The sequence below is a fragment of the Ochotona princeps genome, chromosome 2, assembly GCF_030435755.1.
Source record: "Ochotona princeps isolate mOchPri1 chromosome 2, mOchPri1.hap1, whole genome shotgun sequence".
Taxonomy (NCBI): Eukaryota; Metazoa; Chordata; class Mammalia; order Lagomorpha; family Ochotonidae; genus Ochotona; species Ochotona princeps.
The window spans coordinates 160,283,681-160,304,525 of NC_080833.1; the positions used below are offsets into that span (position 1 = coordinate 160,283,681).

Here is a 20,845-nt window from a genome sequence, read left to right on the forward strand (position 1 = left end):
ATTCTGATTGCCATCTCCCTGTAAAGGAACACTGCTAAAAATGTCTTCACAAGACACAACTCTGCTCTCAAGCTTAAAATGGTTAAAATGCATTAAAGGTTTCAGAGACCCAAACCAGAAATATCCAACACTAGATATACCTCATTTGAATCCTACAAGTTTGATATAATAGGCATATTAAAAAGAACAAAAGAAACATGGCAGAAATGAGCAGCTTGGCTTTTGCGGAGTGGCAGACGCGGACATGGTCAGGGCTGTGGCCGGCCCGCGATGCAGGGTGCGCCCGGTCCTTCGTGGCTTCTGTCCGGGAGACTCTCCGACGCTGTCAGAGCAGAGCCGGCCCCGTGGCTCCTGCAGGCCGCGTGGCAGGAACCCGCCCGGGACAGGGCGCAGAGCTCACGCCCCACACCTCACCGCCCTCACTCAATCTGAAACACTGCCAGTTCTGTCAAATACGCCAGGACGCCGACAAGGTATTTATGACAGAGGATCTGTGGGGGAAAGACATGCAAGTGAGAATACTACCATAAAAAATCCTTTGAAGAATTACAATAGCAAAGCAGTTTGCTACGCGAACAAACACTGACTGCATTGGTCTGAGTTTGGGATTTAGCTCATTAAGCTTACCACATGCAATCCACTGTCCCATTTGCCTGCGGTTTTCCTTTGTTGCTTTATAATGCTGGTCTCCTCTCCCCAGAGCTACCTCCTCTTACTGCCTCAAGTTCAGAAGGCATGAAGAGTGCTAAGAGCTTACCAACTTCCAGGAACCTAAGAGACGAGTTCAAATCCTGACTCCACCTCTTTCCAAGCCTCCTTACACATGGCACTTAAAACTACAATGGCCTGGGCCTAGCGCAATAGCGTAGTGGCTAAGGTCCTCGCCTTGAACGCTCTGGGGTCCCATCAGCCCCACTTCCCATCCAGCTCCCTGCTTGTGGCCTGGGAAAGCAGTGGAGGACGGCCCAAAGCCTTGGGACCCTGCACTCACATGGGAGACCCAGAAGAAGCTCCTGGCTCCTGGCTCTGGATTGGCTCAGCTCCAGCCATTGTAGCCACTTATGGAGTGAACCATCGGACAGAAGATCTTCCTCTATGTCTCTCCTCCTCTCTGTATATTTGTCTTTCCAATAAAAAAAAAATCTTAAAAAAACAAAAACTAAAACTAAAAACTGCAATGGCCTCAGTTTAAGCTAGCACAGGATCAGAATAAAACGAAGACTCCCAATGAAACTGTTCGATACATCTTGACAATAGGACGCCGGGCTCTCCACCACTGTCCAGACCTACAATGTCAGGGTACACTTCAGAATTAAAAACCCTAAGGCGAGCCCTAGGCCTAGTCATGCCCCGCACGGCGGCCTGGTCACAGGGCACGGTCACTGGGTGCACACTGTGGCTGTGTGTCAACTTCCAGCTTATTCTGGTGCTGCTCCTTCTCTTAAGATTTATTTATTTTATTACAAAGTCAGATATACAGAGGAGGAGAGACAGAGAGGAAGATCTTCCGTCTGATGATTCACTCCCCAAGTGGCCACAACGGCTTAAGCTGAGCCCATCCGAAGCCGGGAGCCAGGAACTTCTTTCCGGGTCTCCCACACAGGTGCAGGGTCCCAAGGCTTTAGGCCGTCCTCCACTGCTTTCCCAGGCCACAAGCAGGGAGCTGGATGGGAAGTGGGACTGCCAGGATTAGATCCGGCGCCCATATGGGATCCCGGCACGTTCAAGGCGAGGACTTTAGCCACTAGGCTATCATGCCGGGCCCTCTGGTGGTTCTTGAAATGAGCACTTGGTGAGAAAGTGAAACAACGGCTGTATGTTTCTGTAATGACCACGTGGCTAATCGGGGAACGAGGTGTGTATTCTTTCCCCCCCCAGAGGCAGGATGTCTTAGAAGACGACATCTTCCCACTGTTTCCGCTAAGTTTCTTACCCAACATATAAAATCCTCTATTGCGCTGACAATTATTTCAACATTTGATAATAATTTCAAAAGTTTAAAGCTGCAAAATAATTCATATTACCGAAGTTTATACTACTTGCTAGTGTCTTTTCACAATAAAGCTGCAATAAGACTTTGGCAAAATCACTTATAAAGCACACCGAAGTCTCTACTGTCTGAAACTGTCATCCACTCCAATCCATTTCTCCAATGCAAAAAACACACTCATGGTACATTGTTAAAGTCCTGCAACATAAGGCAGAATGAACGTTGTAAGGCCTGTTCCCACTGACCTTGATCTTCCCATCAGTGTGTGCCGAGGCTACAGATGTTGAAACACGAACCAGCTTCGTAGCTGACAGGTGAATTCGGAAATGTCTGTAGAAATGGGACTCGAGGCACTGCATGAATAAGTCCACCTCCTCCTGGGTCACCTCCCCGGGCGTTTTGTGGACGCTGTCCCACAGAGCTCTCGCATCCTCGGGGTGGATGGCGTAGGAGATGTGCAGACTGTGGGGGCTGCACGGCACGGACCACAGGAGCTCAGTGGTGGCAACGCAACGGTCCGTTCCACACGCCGTCCACATGGCAGCCATCCAGGAGAGATTAAAAGCGCTGATCGCTAAGGGACTGATATAACAGTCAAAAGTTTTCTGGAACCAAGTTCCAATTATGGCTGTATTCGACTCCGCTCCATTTGCAAGGAGTAAGGGCAGACACGTGAAGTCCTCGGAGACGCTCCCCAGCAGGCTGTCTCCACACACACAGCACAGCCAGCCGGTCCACAGCACCTTCCCTTCCCGGCTCGCCGACGGCAACGGAGACTTGGAAAGAATCTGCAAAGCCAAGTGCAACTACTCTGAGTTACATCTTCTCTAAATTACTTGGTACATTAAATACAAGACACGAGGATGTATTAACTTGCCATAGACCACAAAAGGTACAGCTTCCCTAAACATTATTTATTAAAATTGAACTGGCAGTCACTACGTCTTTTTTAAGGCTTATTTTTTTTTTATTTGAAAGAAGAGTTAGAGAGACAGAGTGAGATTCCACCGAGTTCACTCCCCAAATGGCAGCCACAGCAAACCTGGTTCAGACTTAAGCAGAAGCCAGAACTCCACGGAGGTCTCCCAAAAGGCTGGCAGGGCCCAAAGACGGGCACCAGCTTCAGCTGTCTTCCCAGACTCCTCAGCACGGAGCTGCGCAGGAAACGGCACAGACAGTACTCGAACCAGTGCCCACACAGGACGGCAGTGTTGCAGGGTGGCAGCTTGACACACCACACAACATCAGCTCTCACTCCCAGGATCCTTCCAGTGACTGGAGATGTGGTACCCCGCGACACCTTGGTACAACCAAAGCACACGACAAGATGCCAGAACCTGCAACATGGGGCTGCCAACTACGCTGCCATTTGTACACCCAGTACCTCGAAGGGAAGGCCAGCTGGAGCCCAGCTTCTTGGCTTGCAGTTCAGATCCAATGCATCTAGAAAGGCAGCAGTGTGTGGGTCCCTGCGACCACACGGGAGCTGTGGATGGAGGCGCAGGCTCCCGGCCTCAGCAAGACCCCAGAAGGGGGCCTGGGCTCCCCGCCTCAGCGTGATCCCGGAAGGGGGCCCGGGCTCCTGGCTTCAGCGTGACCCCAGAAGGGGGCCTGGGCTCCCCGCCTCAGCGTGACCCCAGAAGGGGGCCTGGGCTCCCTGCCTCAGCGTGATCCCGGAAGGGGGCCTGGGCTCCTGGCTTCAGCGTGACCCCAGAAGGGGGCCTGGGCTCCCCGCCTCAGCGTGACCCCAGAAGGGGGCCCGGGCTCCCGGCTGTGCCCGACCAGGGAAGGGGGCCTGGGCTCCGGCCTCAGAACGCCAGCCCTGCAGTTGCAGCCACTGGTCGAGTGAGACAACAGCGGGTTTCTGCTTCAATCCTCCCTATCATGCTTTCATACTAATAAACAATAAATAAATCACTTTTTTTAAAGTGTTATGCCTAACGACATGACCAAATGTTACATTCTGGGAGTAACAGACTCAGCTTCTAAAGGGACTAGAAAGGTCACCAAACCCAGCGTACCTGAATTCCTTCCCCCAGAAGACCAGTCTTTCTGGAAACTTAACAATTTTATTTCCTGCGTTAGGCTGAAACTGCCTACACCCCTATCCTGCTTTGTTCTTCACACAAAGCAAATCCAACCTGATTTTTGTAGGGGAGTCCCTAGGCCACGGGGAGGTCTCTGCACACTTACCAAGCTCCACCCTCACCTCACCAGTCGTTCCCAGACAGTTTGGGCTCCCTCACCACCCTGCCAGTTTTCTCGGAGGTTCTCCTGTCTAGGAGCACGCGGTTACCTCGCCATCCTGGTCCTTGGCTATACGCCTAGCAACGTAACCTCAGAAGCCAGCCGTCTGGTTTTGTTTTTTCAGTTCACAGCTTTACAGAAATCATTTTTACTTTTCATGGGTAAATCCTACTCAACTGATGTTAATACAATCAACCGACTCCTGTTAACATTGACCTTTCTGGGGCCCAGCAGGTATGGCACGGCCTGGGCGCCACAGCACGGCAGCAGTGCGGCTGGAGTCTCTCCCTGCTGCTGCCTCGGGCAAGCACCCAGGACGGCCCAGTGCTGCGGGCCTCCCACACGGAGACCTGAAGGAGACCTGAAGGCAGCTCAGGCCTGTGGACTGGCCGGGCCCTCCCACTGCAATCGTCTGGCAAGACTGCAAATGGAGGTTCTCTCTGCCTCTATCCTCTTCTCTCTGCAACTCTGCCTTTCCAATAGGCATCCTTAAAAAGAAATACATAAAAATAAAATTTAAATTTCTCTCAACCTGGCCCACTGACCCACTCCACTAAGGTTGTTTAGGATCCTAACTCTATGTCTTGCAAAGTCATCAAATTTTAAATGTGTAAGGCTAATGACAAACCTACCTTCGATACAAGTTTTGCTATTGATAAGGTCAAGGTTAAGGTCACAACCCTGGGCCTGGCGGCGTGGCCTAGTGGCTAAAATCCTCGCCTTGGACGCACCAGGATCCCATGTGGACGCTGGTTCTAATCCCGGCAGCTCCACTTCCCATCCAGCTCCCTGCTTGTGGCCTGGGAAAGCAGTAAAGGATGGCCCAAAGCTTTGGGACCCTGCACCTGTGTGGGAGACCTGGAAAGAAGTTCCTGGCTCCTGGCTTCGGATCGGTGCAGCACCACCATTGAGGTCACTTGGGGAGTGAATCATGGGATGGAAGATCTTCCTCTGTTTCTCCTCCTCTCTGTATATCTGACTTTCCGATAAAAATAAATAAATCTTAAAAAAAAAATTTAACTCAGTCCTTGTGATGACCCCTTCACAGACCTCTACTGAGCTCCATGAGGACGAGAAAATATAATTATTTAACTCAGAAGAAACAGGAGCAAGAGGTATCATAAGAAATAAAACAAATGCACTTGGGTCTGGCACAGTGGCCTAGCGGCTAAAGTCCTCTCCTTGAGTGCGCTGGGATCCTATATGGGCGCCGGTTCTAATCCCAGCAGCTCCACTTCCCATCCAGCTCCCTGCTTGTGGCCTGGGAAAGCAGTCAAGGACAGTCCAAAGCTTTGGGACCCTGCACCCGCATGGGAGACCCGCAAGAGGCTCCTGTCTCCTGGCTTCGGAGTGGCTCAGCTCGAGCTGTTTGGCCACTTGGGGAGTGAATCATCGGATAGATCTTCTCTGTATGTCTGACTTTTCAATAAAGATAAAATAAATCTAAGATCTCTAAGATTTATTTTGACACACCAGCACACTCCGCGGGGAGCTCCGTGTGATCCGGCACAGTAAGCAATGAGGTCACCTCTTTTTCACTGAAATTTTAGAACTCAATTCTACCAAAAACTACAAGGTTACAGAAAAATTTTCAAAACTATAGAACATCTAGTAGTACAAGTAATTACCTGCAATAGTAGTAAAAATGCCGTAATGTGAAAATACTGAGCAACACAGTCCCAATTTTAAGACTTACACATACAAAGAGATGTGCCACTACACATTCAAGCTGACTTGCAACGACCGTCTCGGCCTGGGTGCTGAGGCAGGTGACAGCAGGAGCAGCCCCTGTCGCAGCCCTCCCTGTCAGCATCACTGCTGGACCCACAGGGGGCTGTGACCCCACACCTTTAATACATGGTCAAAAATGTATTAATGTTTTTAGTACTTTAATATATTTTCTAAGTTTATTAAAGCAACAAAAAAAATTTTAAGGTTTTTTTTTTTTTTTTTTTTTTTTTTTTTTATTGCAGTCAGATATACAGAGAGGAGGAAAGCACAGAGAAACATCTTCTGTCTCCTGATTCACTCCCCGAGCGGCTGCAATGGCCAGAGCCGCACCAATCTGAAGCCAGGAGCCAGGAGCCTCTTCCTTGTGTCTACCACGTGGGTGCAAGGTCCCAAGGCTTTGGGCCGTCTTCCACTGCTTTCCCAGGCCACAAGCACGGAGCTGGATTAGAACCAGCGCCCATATGGGAGGGATTCTGGCGTGTTCAAGGCGATGACTTTAGCCAGTAAGCTACCACACCAGGCAAAGGCAACAAAATTTTAGACACACACTTGAACATTTTCTACATTTAAGAAAAAAAAAATGGTGGGCTGGCACTGTAGCATATCATGTTAAGCAACTGTCCACAGTGCTGGCATCTACATGTGTACTGGCTTAGCACTGGCCCAGACCTAGCCGCTTCGGTCACGTGGGCAGTGAACAGTGGGTGGAGACCTTTCACGCTCTGACTCTGCCTTCCAAATAAATGAGACCAATCTTTTTAAAATCACTTGTTTAAAGTGGCCATGCCTAATGTAAGCTGGTTAAACATGAAAGCTTAAAGTAACAACTTAGGAGTTTAAAAACTAGTAAGACAATAACACAGCAATTTCCAAAGCAAGACACGTGCGACTCTCCCCAGGACGCCAGCCAGCACTGGATACCGCACCTGGACAAGCAGCCCGTCAGGGTCCCTCTGCGTCCCTCTCACTCCCAGCAGGGTAGAGAAGGTCACCTTGATGCTCAGGTCTTCGCCCACCTCCACGGCAAGTCCTTTTTGCTTTTCCGTAGTAAAAAACGCATTCAGAAGTCTAGAATACTCCTTGAGATTAGAATAGGAAAATTTATACAGGGGAGTTAAACTATATAAAGTCCACTGTTTATGCAGAAGGAATGCAACCTTTTGAGGATCAACATTTTCCTAAAAAACATCAAGAAAAAAAACATTGGATAATTAGGAAATATTAGCAAGAATTCCACCCTAGTAATTTCGGTGTCTAACAGAAATCCACTCCCCCTGGGGCTCACGGGGGTTCTGCAGGCTCTGAACAGCCCTGAGCACTCACTGTCCTCACCGTGGGACACGCTTCCTCCACACTCCTCCACAGCTTCCTCCTTCATTCAGGGCCTCGCCTCAGTGTCACCCAAGAGGCTGCCTGCACCCACTCCAACGTCACCCAAGGGCATGCCTGCACCCACTCCAACGTCACCCAAGGGCATGCCTGCACCCACTCCAACGTCACCCAAGAGGCTGCCTGCACCCACTCCAACGTCACCCAAGAGGCTGCCTGCACCCACTCCAACGTCACCCAAGAGGCTGCCTGCACCCACTCCAACGTCACCCAAGAGGCTGCCTGCACCCACTCCGTCACCCAAGAGGCTGCCTGCACCCACTCCAACGTCACCCAAGAGGCTGCCTGCACCCACTCCAACGTCACCCAAGAGGCTGCCTGCACCCACTCCAACGTCACCCAAGGGCATGCCTGCACCCACTCCGTCACCCAAGAGGCTGCCTGCACCCACTCCGTCACCCAAGAGGCTGCCTGCACCCACTCCAACGTCACCCAAGGGCATGCCTGCACCCACTCCGTCACCCAAGAGGCTGCCTGCACCCACTCCAACGTCACCCAAGGGCATGCCTGCACCCACTCCAACGTCACCCAAGGGCATGCCTGCACCCACTCCGTCACCCAAGAGGCTGCCTGCACCCACTCCAACGTCACCCAAGGGCATGCCTGCACCCACTCCGTCACCCAAGAGGCTGCCTGCACCCACTCCAACGTCACCCAAGGGCATGCCTGCGCCCACTCCGTCACCCAAGGGCATGCCTGCACCCACTCCAACGTCACCCAAGAGGCTGCCTGCACCCACTCCGTCACCCAAGGGCATGCCTGCACCCACTCCAACGTCACCCAAGAGGCTGCCTGCACCCACTCCAACGTCACCCAAGAGCATGCCTGCACCCACTCCAACGTCACCCAAGAGCATGCCTCATCTTCTCCAACGTCACCCAAGAGGCTGCCTGCACCCACTCCAACGTCACCCAAGGGCATGCCTGCACCCACTCCAACGTCACCCAAGGGCATGCCTGCACCCACTCCGTCACCCAAGAGCATGCCTCATCTTCTCCAACGTCACCCAAGAGGATCCCTTAGCACTACCTCACCCACTCTGACTTTGTCACGGTCCTCCACTCTGATCTTTTTCTTCCCAATGCTTATTACTACCCGACAGCACACACTTGATTGTCACATACGATCTTCCCTATTAGAGTAGGAGCTTGGTTTTCAGTTTATTTATTCAAAGGGCAATTAGAGCTCTTCTGGCTGCTGCTTCATTTCGCCAGTGCACACAGGTCAGAGCCGGCAGCCTGGCATTCCGTCCAGGCCTCGCACGTGCCTGGCAGGTTCACGAGTGCTTCAGCCAGAGCTCCACCTCCAGCTGTACCTCAGCAGACAGTGGACTGCAAGCACAGGGGACGTCATCCCACAGACCCAGATTAAGAATGCAGGAGCCCCAAGGTGGCTTCTCTTTCCTTTTTCTCTTTCTTTTTTTCATTCATTCTTTCTCCTTTTAATTCATTGAAAGGCAAAAATCAAGAGAGCGGTCTTGCCTCAGCTGGCTCACTGCCCACCTGTCCACAGCATCCTGGGCTGGGTCAGACTGGAGCCAGGAGCCTCTCCAGGAGCCTCGTCCAGGAGCCTCTCCAGGGCTCCCGTGTCAGTGCGGAGGCCCAAGCACTTGTCCCGTTTCCTCTTCCTTCCCAGGGCTTAGTAAGAAGCTGCATGACGAGTGAAGCAGCCAGGACTCCGATCTGTGCCCACACGGGATGCCAGCTTCATGGGGTGCCGACATCATTCACTGTGCACCTTAACCACTGCACAGCTATGCCTACCTCTGTGGCATGAGTTTAACAAGAACAGGAATTTTGTCTTTTCACTCAATCACCTACAACAGTGCTATCCAGAACAGCTGTGCAATAAAAATTGAATGAAGGGCCCAGCATGATAGCCTAGTGGCTAAAGTCCTTGCCTTGCTCATGCCGGGATTCCATATGGGTGTCAGTTCTAAGCCCAGCGACCCTGCTTCCCATCCAACTCCCTGTTCGTGGCCTGGGAAGGCCGTAGAAGACAGCCCAAGGTCTTGGGACTCTAAACCCACAGAGACATAGAAGAAACTCCTGGTTCCTGGCTTCAGATGGGTTCAGCTCTGGTCATTGCAGCCACATGAGGTGTGAATCATTAGACAAAAGATCTTCCTCTTTGTATGTCTGACTTTCCAATTTAAAAAAAATAAATCTTTTTTTAAAAATTTGAATGAGGGCCCGGCGGCGTGGCCTAGCTGCTAAACTCCTCGCCTTGAACATCCTGGGATCCCATACGGCTGCCGGTTCTAATCCCGGCAGCTCCACTTCCCATCCAGCTCCCCACTTGTGGCCTGTAAAAGCAGTAGAGGATGGCCCAATGCATTGGGACACTGCACCCGCGTGGGAGACCCGGAAGAGGTTCCAGGTTCCCGGCATCGGATCGGCGCGCACCGGCCGTTGCGGCTCACTTGGGGAGTGAATCATCGGACGGAAGATCTTCCTCTCTGTCTCTCCTCCTCTGTGTATATCTGGCTGTAATAAAAAGAATGAATAAATCTTAAAAAAACAAAATTTGAATGAACACTTATACATTGTTTTAGATTGCAAAGATCCCAAGCTGAAGGCCCAGCACTGTGGCCTGGTCAACAGTCCCTTCCCCACCATGCCAGCGTCCCACCATGCCAGCATTGCTCCATGCCAGTGTCCCATCGTGCCAGCATCGCGCCATGCCAGCGTCCCACCATGCCAGCGTCGCACTTCAGCACCAGCCTGGGGCTGGCAGCTGCACTTCCGAGCCAGTCCCAGCTAATGGCCAATCCAGGGACCCTGCCATCCACGTGGGAGGTCGGGGTGAGGCGCGGGGTGACTCCGCCTGCATCGGTCCTGGCCACTGTGACCACATGAGCAGTGGGCCAGGGCTGGTCTTCTCTGTCTCGACGACTCTTTCAAGCGAATAAGCCAAATCTTTAAAGAAAAAAAAGCTGGGATTCTAACACTGTGTATAAAATTACTCAAACTGTTTGTACAAGGTATATATATATATATAAAACATGCTGATTTCATGTTTAGACTTGGGGCCCAAAAACAATGTAATCACTCCCATGCCAGTACATCCTGGTGCTAAACATCTCGGAAAGGGACACTCGACCCATAGGCAGTTACCAGTCCTGAAACGGCCAGCTTGGCTATGTTTTTCAGACCCATTTATTTGTATTGGAAAGTCAGATTTGCAGAGAAGAAGAAACAGAGGAAGATCTTCCATCTGATGGTTCACTCCCAAAGTGGCCTCAACTGCCGTAGCTGAGCCCATCCGGAGCCAGGAGCCAGGAGCCAGGAACTTCCTCCAGGTCACCATGTGGGTGCAGGGTCCCAAGGCCCTGGGCTGTCCTCCACTACCATCCCAGGCCACAAGCAGGGAGCTGGATGGGAAGCAGAGCAGTCAGGATAGGAACCAGCGCCCACATGGGATCCTGGTGCATGAAAGCAAGGACTTCAGCCACTAGGCTACTGCAGTGGACCCAATTAGTTTTAACTGAATAACTTAAAATGTTACTTTGCAGTAAGTTTACTATACAACACGATGTTTAATTCAACAGTTTTTTTTTTCCTTTTTTTAAGAAAAGATGCTTGGGACACATCTTGCTATACTGTTTGATGCACCGGTGCCTTGCAAAACAGACCAGTGTGGGCCCTAAGTCTTCACATGGGCCGCTCATCCAGCGGAGCACCCCGAGTCCGTACGCGGGCCACTGGCCCCGCGGGGCACCCCCGAGTCTGCACGCGGACTGCTCATTTCCCCCTCAGCTTTCCCATGTACTCCTGACTTAGCAGGTCTCACAGGGCCAGCCAACCATCTCGCGGGGGTTTAACTGCAACTGTAAACTTGATGGAAATGTCTGCTCTGGCTTCTGCATCCACTGAAATTACAAACTTTCTCTTTTAACTGTCAAGGTATATGGGAACTAATTATTCAGGGAGGAGGAAGCACTGAATTGGATATTGCAATCTTTAACATACATGATTTCTTTTTTTTTAAAGATTTATTTTTATTACAAAGTCAAATATACAGAGAGGAGCAAAGACAGAGAGGAAGATCTTCCGTCCGATGATTCACTCCCCAAGTGAGCCGCAACGGGCTGGTGCGTGCCGATCCGATGCCGGGAACCAGGAACCTCTTCCGGGTCTCCCACGCGGGTGCAGGGTCCCAATGCACTGGGCCGTCCTTGACCACTTTCCCAGGCCACAAGCAGGGAGCTGGATGGGAAGTGGAGCTGCCGGGATTAGAACCGGTGTCCATATGAGATCCCGGCGCGTTCAAGGTGAGGACTTTAGCTGCTAGGCCACGCCACCAGGCCCTAACATACATGATTTCTTTTTCTATTTTTCTTACTATGAATTATAACATTCAGTACTTGCACAAGTAATTTTTCTTTAAGTTGTTACAAAGAAGTAAAAACTATCTCATATCCTAAGAAACACTGTGAGAGGAAAGAAGCTGGGCCAGGCCAGGTTAAGTCTTTGCCTTGCACGCGCCAGGATCCCATGTGGGCACTGTTTTGTATCCTGGCAGCTCCAGTTCCCATCCAGCTCCCTGCCTGTGGCCTGGGAAAGCAGTTGAGGACGGCCCAAAGCCTTGAGACCCTGCACTCGTGTGGGAGACCTGGAAGAAGCTCCTGGCTTCAGATGGGCTCAGCTCCAGCCGCTGTGGCTACTTGGGGAGTGAATCAGCAGATGGAAGGTGCTTCTCTCTGCCTCTCCTTCTCTCTGTAAATCTGCCTTTCCAATAAAAATGAAATAATCTGCAATGAAGGTATGGATTGGTGATGATCAGCCAGGCTCCTAGTGACTGACTCCAAGTCATACACAAAATTTGCATTGAATAAAACTCTATTTCCTGATTCAGTAAGATTAAAGATCACTAACGTAATCCCTTTCAGTAAAGTTTTCCTGGGATTCCACTGGCGTGTGTTGCTATCAGGCAAATCTGGCACAATTTAAACTTCAAAATAGGAATGGCATCATAACATTATAGGATAAGCCTCCATCTGGAGTGCGGGCATCCCATACGTGCACCAGTTCAATTCCCAACTGTTCCACCTCCGATCTAGCTCCCAGCTAATGTGTCAGCAAAGCAGCAAACGCTGAGCCAGGGCCTTGGGACCCTGCACCCACATGGGAGACCCGGAAGACACTCCAGGCTTCTGGCCTGGCCCACCTATTCTGGATGTTGTGAGCATTTGGGGAGTGAATCAGCAGCTGGAAGATCCTGCCTCTCCGTTCTCTGTAAACCTGCCTTTCAGGTAAAAACAAACAAATCTTGAAAAGAAAAAAAAAGTGCACCTTGAAATAACTTAGTAATGAATTATAGACACTTTAAAATTAGGAATTCATGAATCTTTACCAATTATAAATAAGAAAATAAATGCAGGGCTTAAAATAGGATGCCCAGAGGCAACTGCTAAACACAGTGAGTGCTGAAGTTGGGAGCCAGCCAAGTAAAGGTGGGATCAGGGTGAGTTACCAACATACACTAAGTTGCAGGAGAAATGATCACCGTAAACAGGGTATGTGCCTCGGCTGAGAGCTGTCTGCAGGCTGCTCATCAGTTACCAACAGGGAAAATACAATATTTACACAAGGTGACACGGGGCAGCACCCAGCAGGGCAGGAACCCAGCACAGCCATCCAGGCACCACCTGAGACACCCACAACCCATGCAGGAGTGCCCGGTTCAAGTCTCTGCTCCACTCTCAAGTTCTGCTTCCTGGGCAGCAGGAGACGGCTCGAGGAGCTGGGCTGCTACAACCCAGCGTCCTGAAACCAGCTGCTGGCTCCTACGGGCCATCTCTAACTACTGCATGAGCAAGCAAAAAACTGACTGATGGCCTCTCTGCCTTTGACATAAAATGGAAATAAGTCCACATTCACAGCAGCATTTCCTCTGTGCTTCCGATACCAGTTGTGAAGCGCTCAACACTCCTGCAGGGTCCCGGCCCAGAATGCACAACTTCAACCTAATCACAGGAGCCATCAGACAAACACAAAAGGAGAGAGGGGGACTATATTCTTCAAAAGTGTCAATTTTGGGCCCAGCACAGTGGCGCAGTGGTTAAGGTCCTCGCCTTGCACGTGCCGGGATCCCATACGGTCACCAGTTCTAATCCCGGTGGCCTTGCTTCCCATCCAGCTCCCTGCTTGTGGCCTGGGACAGCAGTCGAGGACGGCCCAAATCTTTGGACCCTGGACCTGCGTGGGAGACCTGGAAGAGCTCCTGGCTCCTGGCTTCGGATTGGCTCAGCTCCAGCCGTTGCGGTCACTTGGGGAGTGAACCATTGGAAGGAAGATCTTCCTCTCTGTCTCTCCTCCTCTCTGTATATCCGCCCTTCCAATAAAAATAAACAAATCTTTAAAAAAAAATGTCAATGTCGTAAAATATAAGACACTCTGAAAATGGCCTATATTAAAGAAGACTAAATAATACAAAGAGTGCTACAGTGTGAAATGTTTTGGCTGTCATTTTGGTAGCCAAGGTGCTAAGAAGATTGTACAAATACTAGCAAGCGCGACAAGCCTTCACCCTGTCCTTCAGCGGCACTGGCTGGGGAGGGGTGCGCACCTGCAGCTGCGAGCACTGGGGGATCCTCCTCCGCGGCGTCAGCGGCACACACGGGGCGGGCTGCCTCCTCACCGACTCCAGCCGCCTCTGCAGAGGAGTGGCGCCTGGGCAGCCACCTTTAAGGTCCGAGGACGGGCACTGTCGAGCCATCGATTCTGCACCATCGTAATGATCCATAGTCTACAAAGAAAAAATCAAAGGCTGCGAAGTTAATTCATGCTGACAACATCCCTACAAAGGAATTCCTCCTCCTCTCGTCTCTCATCCTGCTTGCCCCAAGTTTGGACTTTTCAACCAAGCTCTGCATTTCTCATTGACTGCGACCCACTTTTATGACTATCTTAGCACCACTTAAGAATTCATCAGTATGGGCCCGGTGGCGTGGCCTAGCGGCTGGGGTCCTCGCCTTGAAAGCCCCAGGATCCTATGTGGGCGCCAGTTCTAATCCCGGCAGCTCCACTTCCCATCCAGCTCCCTGCTCCCATCCAGCTCCCTGCTTGTGGCCTGGGAGGGCAGTTGAGGACAGACCAATGCATTGGGACCCTGCACCCGCATGGGAGACCCGGAAGAGGTTCCTGGTTCCCGGCTTCGGATCGGCGCGCACCGGCCCGTTGCGGCTCACTTGATCATCGGAAGGAAGATCTTCCTCTCTGTCTCTCCTCCTCTCTGTATATCTGGCTATAATAAAATGAATAAATCTTTAAAAAAAAAAAAAGAATTCATCAGTATGTTCAGAACCACATCAAACTCCTTCCAAAAGCTATCCGCTCCATTTCTAAATTCCTGTCAATTGTCTCCATTCACTTAAACTCATTTAAGTAGTCCCCCACTGTCCTTTAACACGAACCATAATGTACACCTGTTTCCTTCCACACTGTCTATTTCTAAAGCTGCTTCCGTAGCCATGATTTATCACTACGACTAAGGGTTCCCCATCCACAGTAATCGATTCTTCAAAACAAACAAGTTCCAAACTAGCTTTAGTTACTTGTGCATGCTGCGGGGTGCGAGCGAGATCACGCCACACAAGTCTAGTATTTGTTCCGGAGTCTTTAATAACCAAGCTTGGTGAGAACAGGGCCTACTAGAAATAGCAAATGACAAGTATATATGGCAATCCAGTCGATCGTAACCCCAAGAGGAACAAATGGTCATTACCCCGAAGTCTATCCGTTAGACAGAAGACCTATGTCCCAGCTTCCCAAGGAACGAAAGTGAACTAAGAGACATGCAACCTGGACACACTTACAAAGCTGCAGACATTCACCCTTCCCTGGCTTCTCCGCCCACATTCCACTACTGCCAGGCCTCACCCCTCCTGACACTCTCGAAAGTACACACATTAGAAAAAGAAAGCATCTCAGCATTAACATCTTCACTGTCCCGCCCAAGCAGTGAGCAGAGGGTGAAGAACACAGACACACAGGGGCCATGCTCAGGGGATACCTGTCCTCACTCTGTCCACGGGAAGAAGCAGGTGCTGGGGAGGCCAAGAGCTGAAAGCGCCAGAGTGACCACAATTAAGGCAGTGCCCTCCCCATCAGGGGTCTTTCTCGGGACTTGTGAGGGGAGTGGCTACACAGGTGGGCATCCCCGGTGGGCAGGAGGGAGCACCCCGGCGGTGGGGGAGTGGCTTCTGAGCTCGGGACCCTGACCCAGCTGCCTGCCCTACCACAGTGCACCTGTCTTACATGACGAGAGCAACCCTGACCCCTCCCACACACTCCAGGCTTCCCACGATTCACCGGCTCCAGAGCCCTGTCAGTCTCCCTCTCCACGCAGGCAGCTTCCCTAATGGAAATGACCCTCTGACCTCGGACCCCAACAGCATCCTTACAGTGGGCCTTCTCTCAGCCACTTGGGGCTTGACAACCCTTTTGCATGCGACACGCCTCTATCTGTTTGGGGGCTCACTCTTGCCAGCAGGGTGAGGGTGTGTGCACAATGTGTCTAACCAAGTGCCCCAGCAGAGTTCTCCTCAATCCCTCTATAGGAGTATCATGTGGCCCGTGTTTGCACACTTCCTTGTACTATTTGGGCAGATGTTTTTCTTTTCTTTCTTTTAAAAGATCTGTTATTTTTGTTGTTTACACATTTGAGGGGGACGCATGCCCACAGGAGCCCACAGGAGCCCGCAGGCAGAGTGGGCAGGGTCTACACGTGGGCGAAGGCTGGTGTGATAAATGTCACAGTTCTTTTTGCTCCTGTGTCCTCTGGGGGAGAAGGGGAGGAGGCCTCTACTTTCTGTCACACTACATCAGCACCCGGGGACAGGGATGGTCCTGTGACGACACCTCAGAGGCCATGAAGTGGGAAGGAGTGTTCTGAGGCTGTGATCTCATTGCTTTTGATAGCTGAGATGTCACTGGCTTCGTTGAACCAGGGTTGAGAAAATCTTTCCAAGGTCTACTGGCAGACCAAGTCCACCTTAGTGCAGCCACAGGCCCAGTCACTGACGGCTAACCTTGGCCAGCAGACACCTGTGCTTTCCCTCCCCGGCACCTGACATGGCCTGCTAGCCTAGGTGAGCTGGCTGCCATGTTCCTGTGTGCATCTGGGCATGCTGTCCACTGCACAGGCATCAGCAACTGAAGAGGTCCAGTCCTGGCACATGTACTCCAAGGTCAGACCACCTCTCTTGTGATGGCCCCTCTGCCCAGGGTTTGAATCCAGCCATCTAGCTGGGGAGTCCCCTAGGACACCTCTGGGGTGACCTCAGCCGTGACTCCTGTCTGCACCAGCCAGTGAGGCTCAGGTTTGGTCCATCACTTGCAGCAGCCAGTGCACACACTGGTGGATGCAGCTGCCTGGTCAGTTCCTCCTCCAGCCCATCTCTCATGGGAACCGGCAGGTATTGCAGCCTGGCCCAGCCCAGCCCAGCCCAGCCCACCATAGGCCCAGTCCTCATGTACACCAGTGGGTGCTGTGGCCTAGCTGGGGCAATCCCTAATGACCGCCAACAGGCCTGTCCTCAGCCCTGGCTTTTATGCATTCCACCATGTGCTACAGCCTAGCCCACACCAGCCTGCATCCCATCTGGCTCTCATGTAAGCCCGTGGGTGCTGCAGCTTAGCTCAGCCCAACCTGCCCCCAGCCCACACGTATGTCAACAGGTGCTGCTGCCTTGCCCGGGGCCCACTCCCAGTCATGGCTCGTGTCCACCAACAGGAGCTGTAGACTAGTAGGGGAGTGCCCACAGTTTCCCTACCAGGCCTGCTCTTAGCCCTAATCTTACACTTAGCAGGCAAGTGTTGGTCCAGTCTGACATGAACTCTCTGCCAGCCCCAGCACTTGCCAGCCTGGCCTCCCTCCTCCTCTGGTTCTCAGGTGTGCCAGAGGGTGCAGTATCCCAGCCCAGCCTAGGTGCCCCAGCTCTCACACTCACCAGCAGAAGCAACGGCCTCAGCAGGGCAGTCCCTGCAGTTCCCCACCCAGCCTGCCACCTGGGTTGTGCGTGCCAGTGGGTACCACAGTCCGGTCAGGCATGGCCTGCCTTCAGAGTACATTTGACTTGCCTTCCTGAAACTATGCTTTGCATTTCTCTAGGTGAGACTAGGCTATCGTGCCAGGCCCAAGAATTGTCACTTAAAAATTACAATTTTTCCCAACAGGTACTCCTTTTAAAAAGAGTTTCTAAGTAAAAGTCACTTTTGAGGGCCAGCATGTGCCATCCATATAGGCATGAGGTGATTTCCCGCCCAGGGGCAAGCACTGTGGCATGACAGTTCAAACAGCCACCTGGGCCCGGCTAAAGTCCTCGCCTTGAACGCGCTGGGATCCCATATGGGCGCAGGTTCTAATCCCGGCACCTCCACTTCCCATCCAGCTCCCTGCTTGTGGCCTGGGAAAGCAGTCGAGAACGGCCCAAAGCCTTGGGACCCTGCACCGACAAGGGAGACCTAGAAGAGGCTCCTGGCTCCTGGCTTTGGATCAGTGCAGCACCAACCATTGCGGTCACTTGGGGATTAAATCATCGGACAGAAGATCATCCTCTCTGTCTCTCCTCCTCTCTGTATATCTGACTTTGTGATAAAAATAAAATCTTTAAACAGCTACCTGTGAAGCAGGCATTTCATGTGAGCACTGGTTCGTGTCCTGGCAGCTCCACTTCTTACCCAGCTCTCTGCTAATGCATCCCAAAAAGCAGCAGAAGATGGCCCACGTACTTGAGCCTTTGCACTCATGTGAGAAACTCAGATAAAGTTCCTGGCTTTGCAACCCCAACCGCTGCTGCCATCTGGATAGTGAGGTAGCAGGTAGAATCTCTCTCTCTCTAACTCTAGTTTTGAAATAAGTAAATCTCAAAAAAAAAAAAAAAAAAGCAGCAGCAGAACACTCAGGACTCAAACCAGCACTCCAACACACTGGCTTCACGAGCTGCAGCCGAGGCCCACTCTGCACACCCCCAAACCACACTGCAAACAGTGGACACTGGGGGAGTGCAGCCTAGACACCACCCACTGCCTCACACCCCCCCAAACCACACTGCAAACAGTGGACACTGGGGGAGTGCAGCCTAGGCCCCACCACCCCACACACCCCCAAACCACACTGCAAACAGTGGACACTGGGGGAGTGCAGCCTAGACACCACCCACTTCCCCGCACACCCCCAAGCCACACTGCAAACAGGGACACTGGGGGAGTGCAGCCTAGGCCCACCGCCCCGCACACCCCCAAACCACACTGCAAACAGTGGACACTGGGGGAGTGCAGCCTAGGCCCCCCCGCCCCGCACAACCCCAAACCACACTGCAAACAGTGCACACTGGTGGGGGGGCCGCTGTGGCATAGTGGTGAAAGCTGCTGCCTGCAATGCCAGATCCTGCTATGGGTGCCTGTGAATACCCAGGCTGCTCCATTTTCAGTCCAGCTCCCTGCTACAGGCCTGTGAAAGCAATGGAGGAAGGGCCAAAGCCCTGGGACCCTGCACCCACAAGAGGGACCTAGAAGAGGTTCCTGGCTCTGCACTGTTCTGGCCGTTGTGGCCACTTGGGGAGTGAACCAACACATGCAAGCTCGCTGTCCCCACCCTCTCTGTCACCCTGCCACTGCTCTCCGTGTATGCTGAATTACCTAACTGAAAGGAAATCCTAGGCAGAATTACACACTGCATTTCAAATAGAGATCGATTTCAGGGAAAATAAACCCCACGAACCTTGATTCCCTAAAAGAGAAATGTTGTGAGTTACCAAAAGTACATTAAAGTCTCGCAAAGCAACAAATCTAGAAAGCCAAAGATCACCAGCAGGGAGAGGGAGAATGGCTGGAGAAAACACGTGACCTGAGTGTGTGTGCCACTGAGGTTAAGTCATGCCTAGAAGACACACATGGCACACACCGATTTCACCTTCTCCCTCCAGACTCAACAATCGGGAAGTTATGGGCACACCGTGTAACGACACCAGCGCCCCGCTACTCCTGGGCGCACTCTGAGGGGCCCTCCCACTTGCTTTCAAAAGCTCCAGTGTTCCCCAAGATGTCGCAGCCTCCCTCGGGCACCACTCCCCTCGTTTAGAATTTCTACGTAAAATACGAGATCACCGGAGACACGGACTAACACGCAGCCACACACACCCCCTTTCTACCACTGTCAGGACACACTCGGACGGCACAGCGACGGCCTTGCGCCTGCTGCTGAAGGCCTGCACTATTCTAACACTGCACGGGCAAAGCGGACCCTATGGGACCGTGTCAGGAAAAATACACACGGAAAAAAAAAGACAATTCTATCATCTGCAACCTGTCTTCCAAGGGCCCCTCTTTTCTCTCTGCCAGACCTATTCCGGTACTCTCAACACGAATAAACAAATACACAGTTTCACTCCAGTTCATTTCATTCTGTTTGAGACCAACGTCCTGGAGTCAGGCATACGCCCGGGGTCTCACTAAGAAGATCTACCAGGCCGTCAGCAACCCCTCGCTCGGCACAGCGAAGATCAAGGCGTTTGCCCCCTGCCCTCCACCCACCCCTCAACCCCTTCATCAAGCCAGCTCAGTCCCTCCCTCAACGTCCTGCTACCTTGTTTCTTCGCCCCCTGGGGAGGTTCCCAGCACACGACGAAAGGTCGGCCCTATATGAATACACCCCGGGGGTCGTGGGGGACCACCTCAATTCCAGGGCGCGGCTGAACCCCAGAGCAGCACCGAGCCCTCCGCGCCCACACGCACGCACTGGGAGGTCGGGGGCCACCGTGCAGCCCGGCCGGGCCCGGCCGAAAGCTGCTTACCAGCGGCAGGCCGTGTCGGCGCCGTCCCCCATGCCGCGTTCACCGCTCGCCCTCCCGGCCACCTGCCCAGCCCACCGGGGCTCCCCGGGCGCGCGGCTGCCCGGGGGAGGACACCGCTGCCGGGCAGGCCACCCGCACCCCAGCCTCGCCCCTCTCCGCCGTCGCTCAGGCTTCCTCACAGGGCCAGAAGCAGCTGCTAAATTCCGCCTTCGAGAAGCGGCAAACCGACATCCGGCCGCCTCCTAAATTTAAAATCGTTTCCCGACTCGCTCCGCGGTCCGACGCAGGAAACCTCTCTGGCGACCCGCCGAGTCCCGGTCAAGAAAACAGCTGAAGTTGCCATGTTGACTGAGGGCAAGGTCCGGCGACTTAACCATTCCCCGCAACGCTCCTCTCCGCGCGGCGCGGGGCTTCCGTTTTCGAGCGCCGCGAAGCCGCTCCTCCAGGTTTCCGCCAGCAGTACGCATGGCAGCTCGTCCTCCGTTGTGATTGGCCGAGAGCCCTCGTCTTCCATGTGGCGCTGGGTGGACGTAGGGAAGGGCACGCGTGGGTCGGAGGCGTCCCGTCCGTGTGCGGGAGAGTGCAAAGCTAGGCTTCCGCTCCGTGTTTCCCGAACCTGCCGACGGGAGGCTTCGGCAAGGCTGACGGGCTCCTTGTCGGGCTCGTGTGGCGTTGCTGGCCGCAGCCTT

The 20,845-nt window shown here is 52.7% G+C and overlaps 1 protein-coding gene across 3 annotated transcripts; it reads right to left on the reverse strand.

Annotated features, from left to right (window-relative positions):
• Window positions 1-383: 383 nt before the first annotated feature.
• On the reverse strand, window positions 384-20,294 carry CENPL (centromere protein L). 3 transcript variants are annotated; one of them, XM_058660692.1, is made up of 5 exons: window positions 20,157-20,294; window positions 13,928-14,107; window positions 6,895-7,047; window positions 2,236-2,778; window positions 384-491 (listed from the first exon to the last, which is right to left on the reverse strand). In XM_058660692.1, the coding sequence occupies exons 2-5, from the start codon at window positions 14,102-14,104 to the stop codon at window positions 420-422; spliced, it is 945 nt and encodes a 314-aa protein (XP_058516675.1). In that variant the 5' UTR covers window positions 14,105-14,107; window positions 20,157-20,294; the 3' UTR covers window positions 384-419. The 3 variants fall into 3 exon arrangements, with proteins under 3 accessions (XP_058516675.1, XP_058516674.1, XP_058516676.1); XM_058660691.1 differs by having other exon boundaries at window positions 6,895-7,146; XM_058660693.1 differs by lacking the exon at window positions 2,236-2,778 and having other exon boundaries at window positions 410-491; window positions 6,895-7,146.
• Between the last annotated feature and the right edge of the window lie 551 nt (window positions 20,295-20,845).

Coding starts and splice junctions, on each gene's coding strand:
- CENPL (XM_058660691.1), bottom strand. CDS start 14,104: ATGGATCATTACGATGGTGCAGAATCGATGGCTCGACAGTGCCCGTCC. Junction 2,779..6,894: donor CTGACGGGCTGCTTGTCCAG/GTGCGGTATCCA, acceptor TTGGCTTTGCAG/ATTCTTTCCAAGTCTCCGTT. Junction 492..2,235: donor ACACTGATGGGAAGATCAAG/GTCAGTGGGAAC, acceptor TTTCCCCCACAG/ATCCTCTGTCATAAATACCT.